The following is a 17129-nucleotide window of genomic DNA, read 5'->3' as shown; positions in this document are numbered from 1 at the left end:
ATTTAAAACTGAAACATTCACTTATCGAAACGCATCGAGAAACGGGAACGGGAACGGGAATTGCATGCGCTATTGTACGATGGAACGATGGAACTTTCAGGATTTATTGTATGCATGTCCGGGAAGCTTACTGTGAAAAAAAATCGCCAAAACAGGAACGGAAACGGGAATAACGGGAATGAGTGGCATTGCAACGCAATAATTTAAAATGTTTTCGCTGCCTGCGTTTTCCCGACAAATGGGAACGGGAACAAGAACGGGAATGGGAACGGGAATTGCATGCGTTATTGTGGCATTGCAACGCATGCCGGGTTCAGATAGTCATATATATAAAATCGCTATTCTGCCTGTCTGTCTGTCTGTCTGAGATAACGCTCGCCGTACTATAATAGTTTTTTTTCAATTCATACGAATATAATAACAATATAAAAAAAACTTCTATATGTACTGTTTCCTCTAGGAAAATAGACGGCGCCAAATCTCTGAGAATTTACCGCCATTTATTGAAAATTTATTTAATTAATTAATTTTTCTATTGGTGTTTTATATTGTTTATATATATGTAGGTAGGTAGTTTTTACCATTTTTTTTCATATTAAACAATTAAATAATCTATACATATAAAACACTAATGTTTGGGCTATGTATGTATGAATGTATGTGCCAGTGGGTGGTCATTGGTTGGGTCCGTCGTTGGTTAGATGGGAAATACACGTTCGATTTTTTTTTTGCGCAGGGGGCGCAGCCAGATGGGCCCCCGCCTTGGGCGCAGCCCCCATGGGGCCCCTGTCGGGGGCACTGCTTCTAATAAAACAGATAAAAATAAATAAATATATTTTTATATATATGTTTTTTTATTTTTTTTATACATCCCGGGCAAAGCCGGGTAATAAAGCTAGTTAAATATAAATATTAAATTAAATATATTTTAAAGGTATTTGAAAAAAAATCAACCTCGTGTGGATCGAACACATGACCGGACGACACATTTCTTTTAATTTTTATTTATTAATAATAACTTAATACGTCCACACCCATGCGATGATTCATACATATGTCATCGGGTACAGCACTATGTAGTTATTATATAAGAAATAAGTCATTAGTCATTCGTGCTATCATAGTTTGAGTCAAAGTGTCTACAAATATTTCGCAAACATTTTATATGTAAATATGTACATAGTGTGCTCAATTTGCGATAAGAAAATCTGCGAAAATTTTATGAAAAATTTATCTCCGAAAATTCACCAGAAAAATACTTTAAGCATTGTCATTTGTTTTTTTCGAACAAAAATTAATTTGAAAGATATTATACATAATGATTAAATAGAGCTTTCAACTCTTTTTTTTACTTATGTACAAAAGTTTGATCATAGATTTTTTTTCCTTAGGCGAAAAAAACATGAAACTTTTTGGTGTCAATATTTTGAAAAAATATTTCATATTGTATGTAACTGTGTGTTTCTGTTTTTAATAAATAAATATATGTACAAATATGTATTCGAATTTAAGGATTTTTCAAAAGCAAGGCATTGCTATCATGAACGTGAAATAATTTTGACAAAATATTTGAATAAATAAAAATATATGAATGTACATGTAGAAACATGTACATTCATATATTTATATAAATATATAATATATGGGAATTGGAAATTTGAACTTTGCTTAATAAAAAAGCTGAAATCATTCAGGGGTAAATAATTAAGAAATGAAAATTTCGTTCAGTTTTATTTGTCATTCAAAATACAAAAGTTACATATTATTACTTTTTAAAATGTAATTAAATAAATATAATACATTGATTAGTAGATAATTAATAAGAATAAGAATAAAGGCTCCAAAGAAATTCTGTTCATTAGAAATCTATGAACATACAGGCACGTGCACGTGCTTAGCGTCAAGGGGCTCATTTTTCCTTTTTTTTATTATAAAATTGAAAAAAAAATTCCCCTTATATTCAAATATAATTGAGTTGTTTTCCCTTTGCTCGATTCCTGTGTTTTCGGGATTTTTCAATAGAAAAATTTTTCCAAATTATTTAAAAAAAAAAAAAGAAAAAAAAAGTGGAAATGACGAAAACATTTCTCTCAAAACACCGATTTGCGTTAAATGGATAATTTCGTACTTTTTAAAAATAATAAGCAACCCAATGAAAAGAAAGTAGGATAAAAGGAATTCCTAGTACGATGCGATGTACATACATACATACATAGGTAGTGGGTGCTTAAAATACTCAAATATTTTTGTTCAAAACCATTTTTAACCAAACACACGGCTGTAAAACGTGCCTATTTTGAATTTAAATTTATGTTTTTGCCTAAATATACATATTTTTCTTCAATTTGAACTTTTTTATAAAATATATTGTTAAAAAATTATCGGGGGCTCTGAAAACCTTGTAAGTAATCTCGGGCCGAGCCTTTAAGGATGAATATATGTAAATATGTATGTATTTTTACATACATATGTACATACCAGTGGCGTGCGGTGGAAATTTATCTGTTTCTATCGAACAGCTTTACTTAGGTGTGCGCTAGTAGGATACAAAAGGATGCGGTATGACGTCACAGCCTCCTCTAATATCCTACTCGCGCAAATGTAATTTAAGTTGTGCGATAGAAACAAAGAAATTTCCACCGCACACCATTGTTTTATATGTAGGTACATATGTGATTCCCAGTAATCTTATTTTTCTACAAAACAAATAATACATTAAGGATAGATTTATTAAAACCATAATGCGGAAAGACGACGGCATTTTTGCTAAATTTAATCAAGTCAATCAATATTTTTCATTGATTAGTTATTAATTTGATCAAGAATCCAGTCCACATATTTGGAAACGTACGTGTATACGGCAGGTCGTCCAACGTTACCGCAAGCTTGTGGCCCAAAACTAATAATTCCGTATTGAACCATCTTTATGGTATTATTTACTTGGCGAATTAGCATCAGTGGTCCTCCCGAATCTCCACTGCAGGAATCTGAATTGCTATTCCCACCAGCGCACAATTGATTTTGAGAAATGTTGGCTCTGAAAAGTAAATTAAAGTTATACCTATAACATTCTTGGCACAGCTATGATATTAATTTATATATGTAAAAAACAGAATTATTATAAATAAATAAACATACGAATAAAGTAATGTTAAACATATTTAGATTTATGCGTTATCATCTTAAGAGGGCTGGACACCAGCGTCTTGTCCATACAAACATATTACACTTCTCCCTTCCTCAATTATGGCACTAGAGAAATTATTTTTTAATATGCTATGGATATATCCACCATTGGCATGCTTCTATGCTTTTATTTTTTTGATTATTTTTTATAGGAGCTAGGAGCCGCCAAACATCTATAAAATCGCCTCTTTTTTACACCCACGAAAAGAGTCCAGCGTGCTTATTTAACGGTCGATTTAAAAAAAAATACGCGCACAGTTGCATAGAAAATATCTTTCTCATACCGATGATGAATTTTTTTTTAAAATTGGTCCACTTTCGGAGGAAAAAATTGGAGAATACGAAACGTCGATTTTGTCGATTTTAAATACGTATTATCTGGTCGAAGCGCAACTGTAGCATTCACTCAATATATATATTGATATATATTGTCGCATTCACTCAATACATACATTCACTCAATATATATATCGAAGAAAAGAACGGCAAAAAAATTAAGGTATTGGAGGTTGTACAGCCCTCTTAAGGAAGATATTTGAACACTCTAAATGTCATAAATTGATTTTTGTTATACCTAGATAAAATACATTTTGAATTTTCTACAATCGGAATTTGAGCTTGAATAAGTTCATCAGAGAATTCAACGAATTCTGTTGTACCCCAACCTGCCATTGTCATATTCAAGCCGATGACTTTTGAGTTCCTTAATTTCTTACTCAAAGGTAAACATATGGCCATAACATTATCTGAAAATCAAAACAGTTTAATAAGGTTTGGAAATTATTGCAGAAAATGGATTCGGTTGCAGGGGAAACAATCAGTAATAGCCTCAATTCTACCAAAGCAATGAGTATATTAAATAGATTCGCAACAGCTGACAATCTTACTTTTAGTAAAATCTATAGGTGTTTTCAATCTAAGGAGAGCAATGTCGTTCTGTTTCAAAGGGTTGTTGTACATTGGATGTATCACTGTTTCTTCTACGTCAATATCTTGTGGTGGTGATGCACAATCTAGATCATCTTCCTTTCCTTCACAATCCATATCAGTTTTGATGTTGTGTTCACCAACTCGAACCTTCGTTGGATTTGCATTTTTGAAACAATGTGCAGCTGTCAAAATGTACCTCTCGTGTATTATGGAGCCACCGCATTTAAATGATGCTTCTAGATTTGGTTCTGGAAATAATTAAAACAGGTTTATCATAATATTGTATCGGATGAAATTGTGTGAAGAATGTAAAATGTAGGATCAGTGTATACCTGGTGGGATAGCAACAAGAGTCATCCACGGAAATTCGAAAACTCCCGTCTTGTTGCCAAACGTTATGCGGTCGGAATTTTCAATTTCCCCACATTTCGATGGTAAAATATTAAACATATCTTTGATTTTAGGCCTTTTGATAGTTGTAGATACTGTTGATTGGAATGGGCAGCACACCTACACATATATAATAAAATTTGTAAACATTTAGCTCAAGCAGAATCTTTTTTTTTGGGCATAAACCAGAAGGTCAAAATCTCTCGAATAAGTTCTTGTGAATACTCTCGTCATACCTCAAAATATTTGTTACCACCGAGTAAGTGCATTCCAATCCACACTAATAATCACAACTTGTTCATTTTTGTTGTGAATGATTACGCAGACTGCGATTTGAATGTAAAAAAAACCTTGTAAAAACGTCACTATTCTTTTTTCTACAACTTTTATATTGCTTGTAGTATTTGGAATTATTTTAAGATGGCTTTATTAACTATAAATTATTCAATCATTTTTTAATGTTAAAACTATTTTATTCCTTAATAAAATGTTTTTAGTTTATGATTTTTGTTTGTAAAGTTCTACTTTATAACGGGGAAAATCATGTAATTTTAGGAAAATTCGTTTGATAATTGAAATAAAAAGAAAATTCCGCGGATTATTCCATTTTTTGTAATTAGTGAGATTGATGAAGCAAATTTATAATAACATTTTTTTTTTTGCTATTTTTCTTTTAGGATCGAGTTCAAATAAAGTTTTTTAAACTAAATGCATCATATTTGACAATATTAAAAAAGAGACATATTAAATTGGCTCAAAATATATTTGTAATTTTGCATAAATTAGACAAAATTCAATGCAAAATATTACAAAATGAAAATTATGTATAATAATGCATTGAAATATTTTACCTTAAAATTTTACAAAAATTCATTAAAAGCAAAAATTATACAAAATTTTAAGGTAAAATATTAAGACTAAATAACTTTAATCATCCTAATGTTATAACAATTTATTCTAAGTAATCGGGTATTTTTCCCCTGTATGCACGGAAAAAAATTTAAGGGAGGATAATATTCCCACTGTGTAGGCTATGCCTTAATCTTGGCTAGGATTTTTAGGAAATGTATCGAGCACCAAAGCATTCCAGAGGAAAAAGAAGAACGTGACGATTATTAATGTATATATATGTATGTAATACATATGTATATAAAACATATTATGTATATAAAACAGGAGATAACAAAACTACCGATTCAGCGAATTGCCGACGTACCGACTACTACATATATATAGCTTAATTAATCTCTGCGGTTTACAAGCTATCGACAAGGATAATCGTTGAAAGGTTAAAGACTATCCTTGAGGAAAACCATCCTATAGAACAAGCAGGATTTTGGGTTAATTTCAGCACAATGAACAATCACCAAGTAGTTAGCGAATAGATCGAATTAGAACGAGTATCAACAGTCATTATACTGAGGTTTCGTTGATTACGAAAAAACCTTCGACACCGTTAGCCAAAATGCACTATTTAACACTATACAAACACAGGAGTGCCGAAATTGGCACTATCTGGCCAAAGTCGCAGCACAAAAGTGCTATGAACAATGTACATACATATATCTACTACCCTTGTCATACTTCTCACCCAAGTATTTCATTTGCTATCTCTAATCGTTATGTCAATCATACAGCTTTTCATACTTCTTTGGGTGCATTGCACATTGTTCAATGTGCAAGGACTTTTTTCAACATCTTGGCGTTCAATGTGCAGGATTCACATCCATAACAAATTGATCGAAGGTTTTTTTCTTCGGGCAAAGTGGCATTTTTTATTTAAATCATCATCCCTTATGTCGGGTATCATTCGAATAATTCTTGTGCAATGGCTAAGCGGCTAAAAATGAATTTAAATTAAAGTTTTCAAATTATGTTAACTCACCTTTGATATCATTCCTTCATAACCACATATAACATTTTTAAGACGTGTCGCTATTTTATTTATGCCTTTTGTCTTTATTAGTGAGTAATAATAATTGCATTTCGGTAATGTAATACACTGTCCAATCCCATTTGACTCTGCTATGCACAAATTAGGTAAGTAAAAGTCTAAAATCAAAAAAGTAACTATTCAGATATTGATCATCAGGGAACCGTCGTTCACGATAATTCATGCTTAGTTGCAATTATTTTGACAATAAGTAAATAAATAAAATCATGACTTAGGTGTTACATATTATATTATACATATACATACATATATATATATATATATATATATATATATATATATATATATATATATATATATATATATATATATATATATATATATATATATATATATATATACATTAATATGTATAATATATAATAAACATTCTATGTATTATAAAAATACGATATGAATTTGATCTGCTTATAAGATCTTGGATATTATTTAAACATAAGATTTGCGTCTTTAGAATAGATTATTATTGATTTTTTCAACAGTTTTAAACAATTTTTATTTTCTTACCATTGCTTACATTGGAAGATTTTACAAGTGTTTTTGATGATGTCGGAAAATTTTGTGATGTTGGACAGCATATCTAAGGAAAAACGTAATTATTTTAGTAATACAAATATGATTATTATTATTAAATATAATTACAATGGTAAAATATAATTACAATGGTACAATATAATTACAATGGTACAATATAATTACAATGGTACAATATAATTACAATGGTACAATATAATTACAATGGTACAATATAATTACAATGGTACAATATAATTACAATGGTACAATATAATTACAATGCTACAATGGTCCAAACTTTAAATAAATAAATGATAAAGAACAATTTGAGCACTAAGGTTTGAAGTGAAACTAAGATTTTGAAATTATGTCAATCATATATAATGCAAATACATATATGTACGTACATATATTGGAAAATTACACATATATTCGGCATCGGAGTGGGGATGGAGAGGAGCGGGGTTGTGACGTGGGGTGGTGCGATGCACTATCATCCTACCGAAGAAATCATATATATAATAGCGCTATTATGTGTATGTGTCTGTGTGTGTGTATGCGATAACACTCGCCGTACTATAAGGGCGAAATCACACAAAGCGGGATGTGGGACGTGGTTTTTTTTAGATAGTTTTAAACATATGTGCTTTAAAACTGTGGCATACGTGGTACCATACCTGGTACAAACGAAATATTTGAGCTGTTCGTTGAAATGTGTAGTAGTGTTTATCCTTGCTTGACAGTGATACAGTGGCGTAGCGTGAATTCCAGGCGCCCCCCCGCAAAATATTTTAAGGCGCCCTCCTCCCTCCCCCCCCCCCATATATTCATATTATTTCCTTACAGCAAAATAACTTTCCAAATTAATAATTCATACCTTTTTTACGTAGAAAACCTTTTTTCTGGACTCATTGGCAAACACGACTATTTTGTTAAAATTTAATACTAATCATTGCTAATATTTTAATACGATGTTGTGACATAGTTGACCTTAAGTAATTTTAAATAAGTTTCAACTTGTGAACGAGCGCTCCGTAGTGGCTACAGTTACCGGAAGCGTGAGGAACAAGATGATTTAAATGACGAATTTAAATTATAAAAATTACAAATGAAGAGCTTTGCCACATTATGAACGCGTAAAGAAGATCATTCTTTATTTTTATTTATTTATAAAGGTTTATTTTCTTTTAAGCACGAACGGAAATCAAGTATCTGATCAGGCAATGATTTGTCAAAATCATTGACATATTAGTTGACTAGAGACATAGCTTCATGATATACATATGTATGTACATATACGTAAATCGTCATCTGATAATTGTTTTGCAGGAAAGCGAACTTTGAAACAATGTTTAATTAACGTGATACGAACCTTCATTTGCACTTAGGTTACGTTTAGTGCCGCATTAAAAATTGTTCAAATTTTCTTTTAATGGATCCTGGAATCGTATATCATTTACTAAGTTCATCGAAATGCTTTTAGATTAAATTTTGGCTTCAACCCTAATATTGTTGAAATTGTTACGAATCCTTCAAATTTATTTCTAAAATTACTGATCTCTCAATATGCATCAGTGCTCAGTCTAATCATAGACTGAGCACTGATATCATCAGCGTGTTTTGATTGAAGGAACTTTGAAACAAAGTTGAGAAACCGAAGAATTTTTCAAGAAGCACGAGTAGGAGAATAAATTCGAAACATTCCATTTTCTTTTTTAGTCACTTTTCTTTTGATTGTTCATCATTTCTTTTACTTTTTAAAATTATTTCTGTAAGAAATTTTAAAACTTCTGTACATACATATATACATATATGTACCTACATATATATCGAAGTGCATTAATAGAGTCTAATCTGGACGACCAACAAGCAGTGCATAATCTGTTTAAATTTTTACGTTTTTGCGCCTCATATAATTTTATTTTATTGTTTTAACACGTTGTTTTAAATATAAATATTTATTTTTATTTAAACAGATTTAAATATTTTATTTAAATATTTATTTTTATTTAAAAGATTCGACTTCAATGTCTTTGATGAAAACATTCCTCAGGAAATGCGTCGATTTTTCTTTCCCCCTGCACAAATAAAATATGGCGACTAGGAACATTGTATGATTTCCAAAAACTGCACATTTTTGCATATGCAGTTTTCTGGAGACGTATAATATTTTTAACTGCTACCATTTAACCTCTAATGTCAGTAAAAACCAATGAAAACTTCATAGATTCTTCAAAATTGCTAAAGCGTAATTGTTATCAATGTAGATAGTTTTAGAACAATGAGAATAATTTAGTACAATTTTGCACTAACCGTATAACATTTGACATTTGGGTGCCGTTAAAAAGACGTGTCATTTGACAATATTTCATATGTACTGTACCTACAAATTGTCAATAATTCGTAGATACTATTAGCTACAAATAGTCAACAATTCTTAGATGCTATAGGTATATCTACAAACAGTCAATAATTCGTCGATACTGTATCTACAAATAGCCACATCCTTACTGAATTTACTCCACATTTTAACGGAAATGCAGAAACTCGTTGTTTATTATTAATTAATATAATAATCGAAAAATATTTTTTTACAAGATTGCATTTTGAAAGTAAAATGTTTACTTTAAAAATTTTAAAAATGAAAAAAATAGTCTTTTCGTTAAATTTTTTTTTTTAAATATTTAACGAAATAAATATTTTTTATTACTTTTATCTATTGATGCTATTTTCTTTTATTAATCTTTTTTACATTATATGATGTGTTGAAATGGGTTTTTATCTAATAATTTATCGAATAAATAAATAAATTGTAAATAAATTTATATCAAAATAAAACAAAAAATAAAAAATATTTTATTATCAAAAAGAACTATTATTTCTGTAGTGAATATATGATAACCCTCATTCTTTTCCGTGCGTGCGTGCGTGTAGTAAATTTTGCATGTCAAAAACAATAACGGTAAATTGCCTAAAATTAATATTGTAAGCAGATTTTTTTACGAGGAAGTACTAAAATAATTGTCAAGATGAAGCAGACAAGGATCGAATATATTATGATGTATATATGTATAATATTATATATGTATTGTATTATGGTATATGTATACATTTTGTATTCTCATAATATAATATACATATGTACATACATATGTATACGTACTTGAAAATAAACGCCATCGGATTTGCATGCTGCTTTTTGAAGTATCCGCAGAACTCCAGTTTTTTTCGATGCACTATTGAACATGTCATTGTAATGTTTGCATTCGTTAATTGAAATGCACTTTTGGTTTTCTCTGCAAGTTTGAGATGATACAAAAATGGCTGGAAACCAAAAATAATGCGATCAAAATACATACATTTTGAGATTTTGCATAAAATAGACTTTCTTAATACTTACAAGATTTCGTAACGCTCAGTAATACACAAAAAAAGGTTACAGCGCGTATTTTCATTGTGAGGGCAAATTATGAAATGATGTAAGTCACAAACAATAGTGGAATATACCTGTTTTCCTGTAGTTGGTGCTTTATATTTTTATTTCATTCGAGGATCTTTTGAAAAGTTTTTTTAAACGAAAAAATATTATTTAAGACTTACATATATATGAATTAAAGTATTTTTTATGAAGCAATTTTTATGGCTAATTATGAATAAGAAAATTTTAATGAAATTAATTTTAATATATAATGATTGATGGGCCTACGTCACGGTACCGAAAGTGAAAGGGTCGAAAAAGCAAATATCGGAAGGCAAAGATCGAAAATCGAAAGATCTTGTCAAAAGATCAAAAAAAAAGGGTGCATGGTAAACGGTACTATGTATATATAATATACATTGGCATGTGGTGAAATTATCTCTATTTTTGTCATATAGCCTTGTTTAATGTGCGCGCGCAGGATACGGAGGAAAAGCCTATTCCTATTGTTCCTGTTGTATCCTGCTCGCGTAAATTAAGTGAGGATGTACGAAAGGGGGAGAGAGAGTTTTACCGCACGCCACTGATATATATACTAACCGTTTTTCATTAAATATATATATATATATATATATATATATATATATATATATATATATATATATATATATATATATATATATATATATATATATATATATATATATATATATATATATATATATATATATATAGGATCCGGATGTGAAGGATTCCAAGCGAAACGCGCAGATTAAGTCAGAAGTATTTATTATCACATGTCGTCGGGCTTGTTCTCCAACAAGTGACCATAACAATACGCATCCGGTCTCTCCCATGCATACCACACACATACTTTATCCCTAGCAGTTTGACCAACCACACATACGGCTCTTAAATAATATTTTTTCATTTAAAAAAACTTTTCAAAAGATCCTCGAATGAAATAAAAATATAAAGCACCAACTACAGGAAAACAGTTATATTCCACTATTGTTTGTGACTTACATCATTTCATAATTTTACCCTCACAAAGAAAATACGCAATGTAACTTTATTTTTGTATATTACTGAGCGTTATGAAAACTTGTTATGATAAGTATTAAGAAAGTCTATTTTATGCAAAATTTCAAAATGTAAGTATTTTGATCGCATTATTTTTGGTTTCCAGCCATTTTTGTATCATCTCAAACTTGCAGAGAAAACCTTAAAGCGCATTTCAATTAACGAATGCAAACATTACAATGACATGTTCAATAGTGCATTGAAAAAAACTGGAGTTCTGCGGATACTTCAAAAAGCAGCATGTAAATCCGATGGCGTGGAATTTGAAGTACGTATACATATGTACATATGTATATTATATAATGAGAATAAAAAATGTATATATATATATATATATATATTTATATATATATATATATATATATATATATATATATATATATATATATATATATATATATATATTTATATATATATATATATATATATATATATATATATATATATATATATATATATATATATATATATATATATATATATATATATATACAATAATACAATACATAAATTGAGAAATTGAGGGCATAAAACAGAGTTTGCGGTTTACCATAGACGGTGTTTTTCCTGTCGAAACCAAGCAACTGCTTTTGTCTACCATGTAAACAAAATAATACAGTTGGAGCTGTGTATCCAAAAGGCTGCTCAAAAAAGCGTCTTAAAACTAGAATCGCACTCATGACTAAATGAGACAAATCTAGTCTTCCAAACATTGAGTATACTATTCAATCCATCTGTGGCAGGTACAAAATCTAATATAAATGTTAAAGAAACAGTTTTGTATTTTAGAAACCTGCCATTGTTTAATGTATTAAGAGACTCAATGTTTGTAAGGATATCAGCACTTTTTTAGACAATAAATAGAGAATATAAAAAGTGAACCCACGCCGGATATATTGCTATTATTGATGGCGACAAAAATTTAATATGAAGAGTTTGGTTGTGCAGCTCCAAAATCTATTTTGTGTACCGTCAATAGTGTGGATGCTGAAAGGTATTTTAGTTAATACAATATAATTGTTACCGATCGTCGCACAAATTTAAAAAAAGAATCTGTAGAAATATGCTCCATGTTGAGTTTTAATAAATTTTAATTGGTATTATATTTTTTGTCTTTGTATTTTCATATTCATGTTTATTTCATTGTGATGTTAATTCCAAAACATTTTAGAATTTTTCTATTATTTTTAAATTGTTGTGTTATCTATACTATAATTGTTGTGTTGTATATAAATTGTATATACAAGGAAAATATTGTTATCTCATAGCTAGAGCCCGGATAACCAAGCTGTCGTTCATTGTTCAAATGTTGTAAATGCATTGTTAATTTTTATTTATTTTATTTTTATTTTTACATAAATATTTTCACATACATATATACAAATATACCAGGAAGGCTTAACAGGTAAACCCCAAATGCGCCTTCCTGGTCCACATAATTATTACATAGATACATGTAAATCTAAATATCTGACATCTATGGTCAGTATACATATATTACAAACATCGTATTAATACGATAAATAACGATGAATAACTTTCATGTAACAATACGAATTTTATATTCGATAAACAACCACAGAGACATCTATGGTGAGCAATATGGCGAAACCTAAGATATAACAATAACTAAAGGTTCGCAACAGAAAATTGGGAAGGAAACGCCAATTTTACAGGAATCGTTTCAATGAAAATCAGAAAAATTGGCAAATTCTGATAAGAAACGATCGACCTAGACAAATCAAGGTCTGGTCAACAGCGAGACTTAGCGGGGATTCGAACTCGTAACATCAAGAACGAAATAATTCAACATTCACCACTAGACCACGTTGCTGGTTTGCCGAACCTTTTTAACAAAGCATTTACAACAATTGAACAATGAGCGGCACCTTGGTTATCCGGGATCTACTCATAACGTGTAAAAACGTAATTATTGCTTTTCTTGGAAAGCCCATTTTTTTAATTAGCAATTAAAAAAATGACATTAATTAACACGATTTTCATCATTGACTAGGTGGGTATTTTTTTTCGTATTAAACAATTACATGTACATGTAAATATTATATTAAATATACTTGAATAAAATTCGATCGCGTGGGATCGAATCCATGACCGATTACACATTTCTTTTAATTTTTTTTTAATTTAATAACTTAATATGCCAAAACCCATGCGATGGTATGTCATCGGGTACATCACCAGTAATGTTACGCTAATCTCAGCACCTGGATTACAGAACCAGAAATTGGATGCACTACTCATGATACAAAAACCTGGATTTTTGGAATGGGTGGGAGACCTCCATTCAAATCATTAAAGAAAGTTAATTAAACTTTCAACTTTAACTCGTCAGTATAAAGTTTTAATAAAAAAATATATATTTCAAATTAATTATATATGCATGTACATACATACAATTTTATTTATTTATAGTTTACGGACCACTGTGGCATTACAGGAATAACCTAATGCGCCACAGTGGCCTACATAAGACAACAGACAAAAATAGTACATAAAAATGAACAAAAGGGAAAAAATAATAAAATAAAATTTATAATATAATATAATAAATGATAACACATCCTTGTTAGGCAAAAATGGAAGAAAGAAGATCAAAATTCCACTCGTACATCATATTCAATTATGAAAATTATGATGAGCGCAGACTACCAGACAAATAGGTTGGAATAATATCCGATAATCTTTATATGTATATGTATTCCCTAGTTTTTAATACGATCCAAAATCCAATCTACGTATTTCGCAACATTCGTGTAGACAGCTGGTATTTCATCGTGGCACGTCGATGGTCCGTAACCAAAGATTCCGTATTGAACCATCAAAGCTAAATGGTTAACATCAGAAAGCCGCATCACTGGTCCTCCCGAAAAGATTTCGCAGAAATCCTTAGCACAAAACTGATTTTGAGATAATGTTCTGAAAAATAAATTGAATCTTATATGTTAACAACATAAATGGAAAGACAGTAACTTGAATTGTATTTACAAACATACTAGGCTGGAGCAAAATTAAAATTTTAAATGAACAGAAAGTACATAGTAACGCATTTTTGTTTTTTTTACTCTTTTTTGCATTTTAGTTCAAACGGATGATTTATTCATAATATGACTGTGAAGTTAGGACTTAAAGTTGTATGCATTTGTATAATATTATACCTTCCAGTTCTATTACAATTAGAACTATCTACAACCGGAATTCGACTTTGAATATGTTCACCAGTGAATTTATCGTTATCTCTACTCCAACCTGCTACTATCATATCCAAGCCGATGACATTTAAGTTCCTTAATTTCTCACTCAAAGGCAGACACATGGCCATAGCGTTATCTGAAAATAAAAATAGTCTATTAAGGTATAAAAAGATTCAACCTCTTCACACTGTAAATTCAACCAAAACCAAAATGCAACAGCTGAAAATCTAACTTTTAGTAAAATCTATAGGTGTTTTCAGTTTGAGGAGGGCGATATCGTTCTGTCTCCGTTCTGGCTTGTTGAACATCGGATGTATCACCGTTTCTTCTACTTCAATGTCCTGTGATGGTGATGCACAATCCAGATCATATTTAAGTCCTTCATAATCTATATCAGTTTTGATGTTGTATTCACCAACGCAAACCTTTGCATTTGCATTTGCAAACTTCAAACAATGTGCAGCTGTCAAGATGTATTTCTCGTGAATAATGGAGCCAGCGCATATAAACGATGCTTCTAGATTTGGTTCTGGAAGTAATTAAAACAGGTTTATTATAATATTGTATCGGATGAAATTGTGTGAAGAATGTGAAATGTAGGATCAGTGTGTACCTGTACAATTGTGCTTCTTTATCATATTCTGGATATAAATTAAACTTATTTATTAAATTTAAGCAGAAAGGCAAATACGTTGTACAATTACATACATACGTGTTTACATTCAATAGTATTAAAACCGAGAACTGATCTGATAATGTTGATACGTACTGAATTGAAATAGCTTATGATCATATTAATGAATTTTTATAGTTTCTGTACCTAATGAAGAAGCAACCAGAGCCATCCATGGATATTCGAAAATTCCCGTCATGCCCTGCGTTAAGCGGTCATTTTCATATTCTCCACATTTTGAAGGCAAAATACTGACTTTATTTATATCCAATATTAGGCTTTTCGGATGATGCGAAAATGGCTGAAAATCAAAAATTATGTGCATAAAATAAAAAAAAATCACGCTTACTTACATTTTTGCCAATTAGAAATATGTACATACTTACGATGATTTCCAATGCTCAAGAGTAAAAAAAAGAAATTAATTTAAAAAAAAAAGTTTTTTAAAAACATACCTCTTGTATAATTTGTATATAAAATTATTATTTTGAATAAAAACACCAATATTTTTTTTACTACCGCCATCTATGTATAAAATTAATGACTACCAACTGTCACCGAGATTAAAAATCTTCGGACCTGAAAAGTTTCTAATTCGATATTTTATCTCTATCGTAATGGCGGAGGCTCCATTTACTTATATTGATGACCAAAATGAGCAATATGGCAGAGTATGAAAACGATCGGATAAGAGGCAAACTTTTTCCTGAATTGTAATCGTAAGTGAAACGTAAAGGAGGTATGTAATAAAAAGAGTTGCAGCAACTTTTCTCATTGTATGTAGCTAGCTGGTAGAAGAAGAATAAATGTATTTTCCTGTATCTGATGATATTTTATATATTTTTTGAATTCGAGGGTTACATGAAAAGTATTATAAAATAAGCGAAAAAAAAAACAGTATTTTATGTCGATTGGATTTTCACGCTCAATACAACATTTTATTTTTATAATTTAACTTTGAAGATGCAAAATGCTAATAATTTCATTTCGTAACTAAATGAAGTTAAACTTCATGATGCAGGATAGACATTTGCATTTGTGAGGCTGACAGAGCTATTATATGTATGTCGTTCAACTATGTAGCTGGTAATGCAACTGCATCCTTTCCTTCTCTCCCTCATTGGGAATTAATTACCTAACGAGCTTAACCTGTTTCTTTCTTTATGTGTATGTTATTTTTGCGCAAGTAATTTTCACTACTGTTGTGGATAGTGCATTATTTAAAATATTAAAATACAACAAAAAAAATCACGTTTTTTACTTACTCAATCAATCAATCTTTACTAAGTTTGAACCACTAAATTCGGATATGATAATAATTTTTCTTGGCTTGCTCTCCTTTAAAATGTGCAATATGGCTTCTGCAGTCTTAAATTCAAAATCTAGTATTGCTGTGCCAAAAGTGAGTATTGGTTGAGTCAATTTTTTTTAAACCTATTTTTTAAAACGTTCATATCTCTTAACCGTTTAGACGCCCAGCCGACGCGCTGAGCGTATAATAGATACGGCTGTTTGCGCCTTAAGGCGCTTTGGGCAGCTAAGCGGTTAAACGAGAGCCAGCCAACAAAAGTCATTGTCGTATTCGAGTTCAGTGAGTTAAACTTAGTAAAGATTGATTAGTCTCCGCTCCGATAATTTTTTTTGTTGCTCAGTAATAATTCGATGCGAAACTATTGGAAAATTCTCACATGTCTTGTATAAATATTAATGCATAAAAAAGTGGGCTTTTCTATTGTTCTTGTTTGTATGATTATAAATGTGGGGAAG

The 17129-nt window shown here is 30.2% G+C and overlaps 2 protein-coding genes across 3 annotated transcripts in view; both read right to left on the bottom strand.

The window, feature by feature from the left end:
• The window catches only part of LOC143920992 (CLIP domain-containing serine protease B4-like), a 29382-nt gene extending 18959 nt beyond the window's left edge, over positions 1-10423 (bottom strand). The window contains exons 1-8 of one of the 2 annotated variants that reach the window (XM_077444067.1): positions 10377-10423; positions 10140-10300; positions 6968-7040; positions 6392-6558; positions 4449-4626; positions 4074-4364; positions 3761-3932; positions 2750-3037 (exon numbers count right to left, since the gene is read on the bottom strand). In XM_077444067.1, coding sequence (XP_077300193.1) covers positions 2803-3037; positions 3761-3932; positions 4074-4364; positions 4449-4626; positions 6392-6558; positions 6968-7040; positions 10140-10223 — 1200 coding nt within the window. In that variant the 5' untranslated portion in view covers positions 10224-10300; positions 10377-10423 and the 3' untranslated portion in view covers positions 2750-2802. Of the gene's footprint in view, positions 1-2749; positions 3038-3760; positions 3933-4073; positions 4365-4448; positions 4627-6391; positions 6559-6967; positions 7041-10139; positions 10301-10376 lie in introns of those variants that run through there. The other variant, XM_077444066.1, reaches the window with a different exon arrangement.
• A 3637-nt stretch (positions 10424-14060) lies between these two features.
• LOC143921656 (CLIP domain-containing serine protease B4-like) lies at positions 14061-15742 on the bottom strand. Its single transcript, XM_077445009.1, has 5 exons — positions 15716-15742; positions 15510-15663; positions 14922-15218; positions 14654-14825; positions 14061-14414 (listed from the first exon to the last, which is right to left on the bottom strand). Exons 1-5 carry the CDS (start codon positions 15740-15742, stop codon positions 14201-14203), a joined length of 864 nt encoding a protein of 287 aa, XP_077301135.1. The 3' UTR covers positions 14061-14200.
• Positions 15743-17129: the final 1387 nt, after the last annotated feature.

The sequence above is a fragment of the Arctopsyche grandis genome, chromosome 13 (genome assembly GCF_051622035.1).
Source record: "Arctopsyche grandis isolate Sample6627 chromosome 13, ASM5162203v2, whole genome shotgun sequence".
NCBI lineage: Eukaryota > Metazoa > Arthropoda > Insecta > Trichoptera > Hydropsychidae > Arctopsyche > Arctopsyche grandis.
This window is presented reverse-complemented; position numbering and strand designations above follow the sequence as displayed.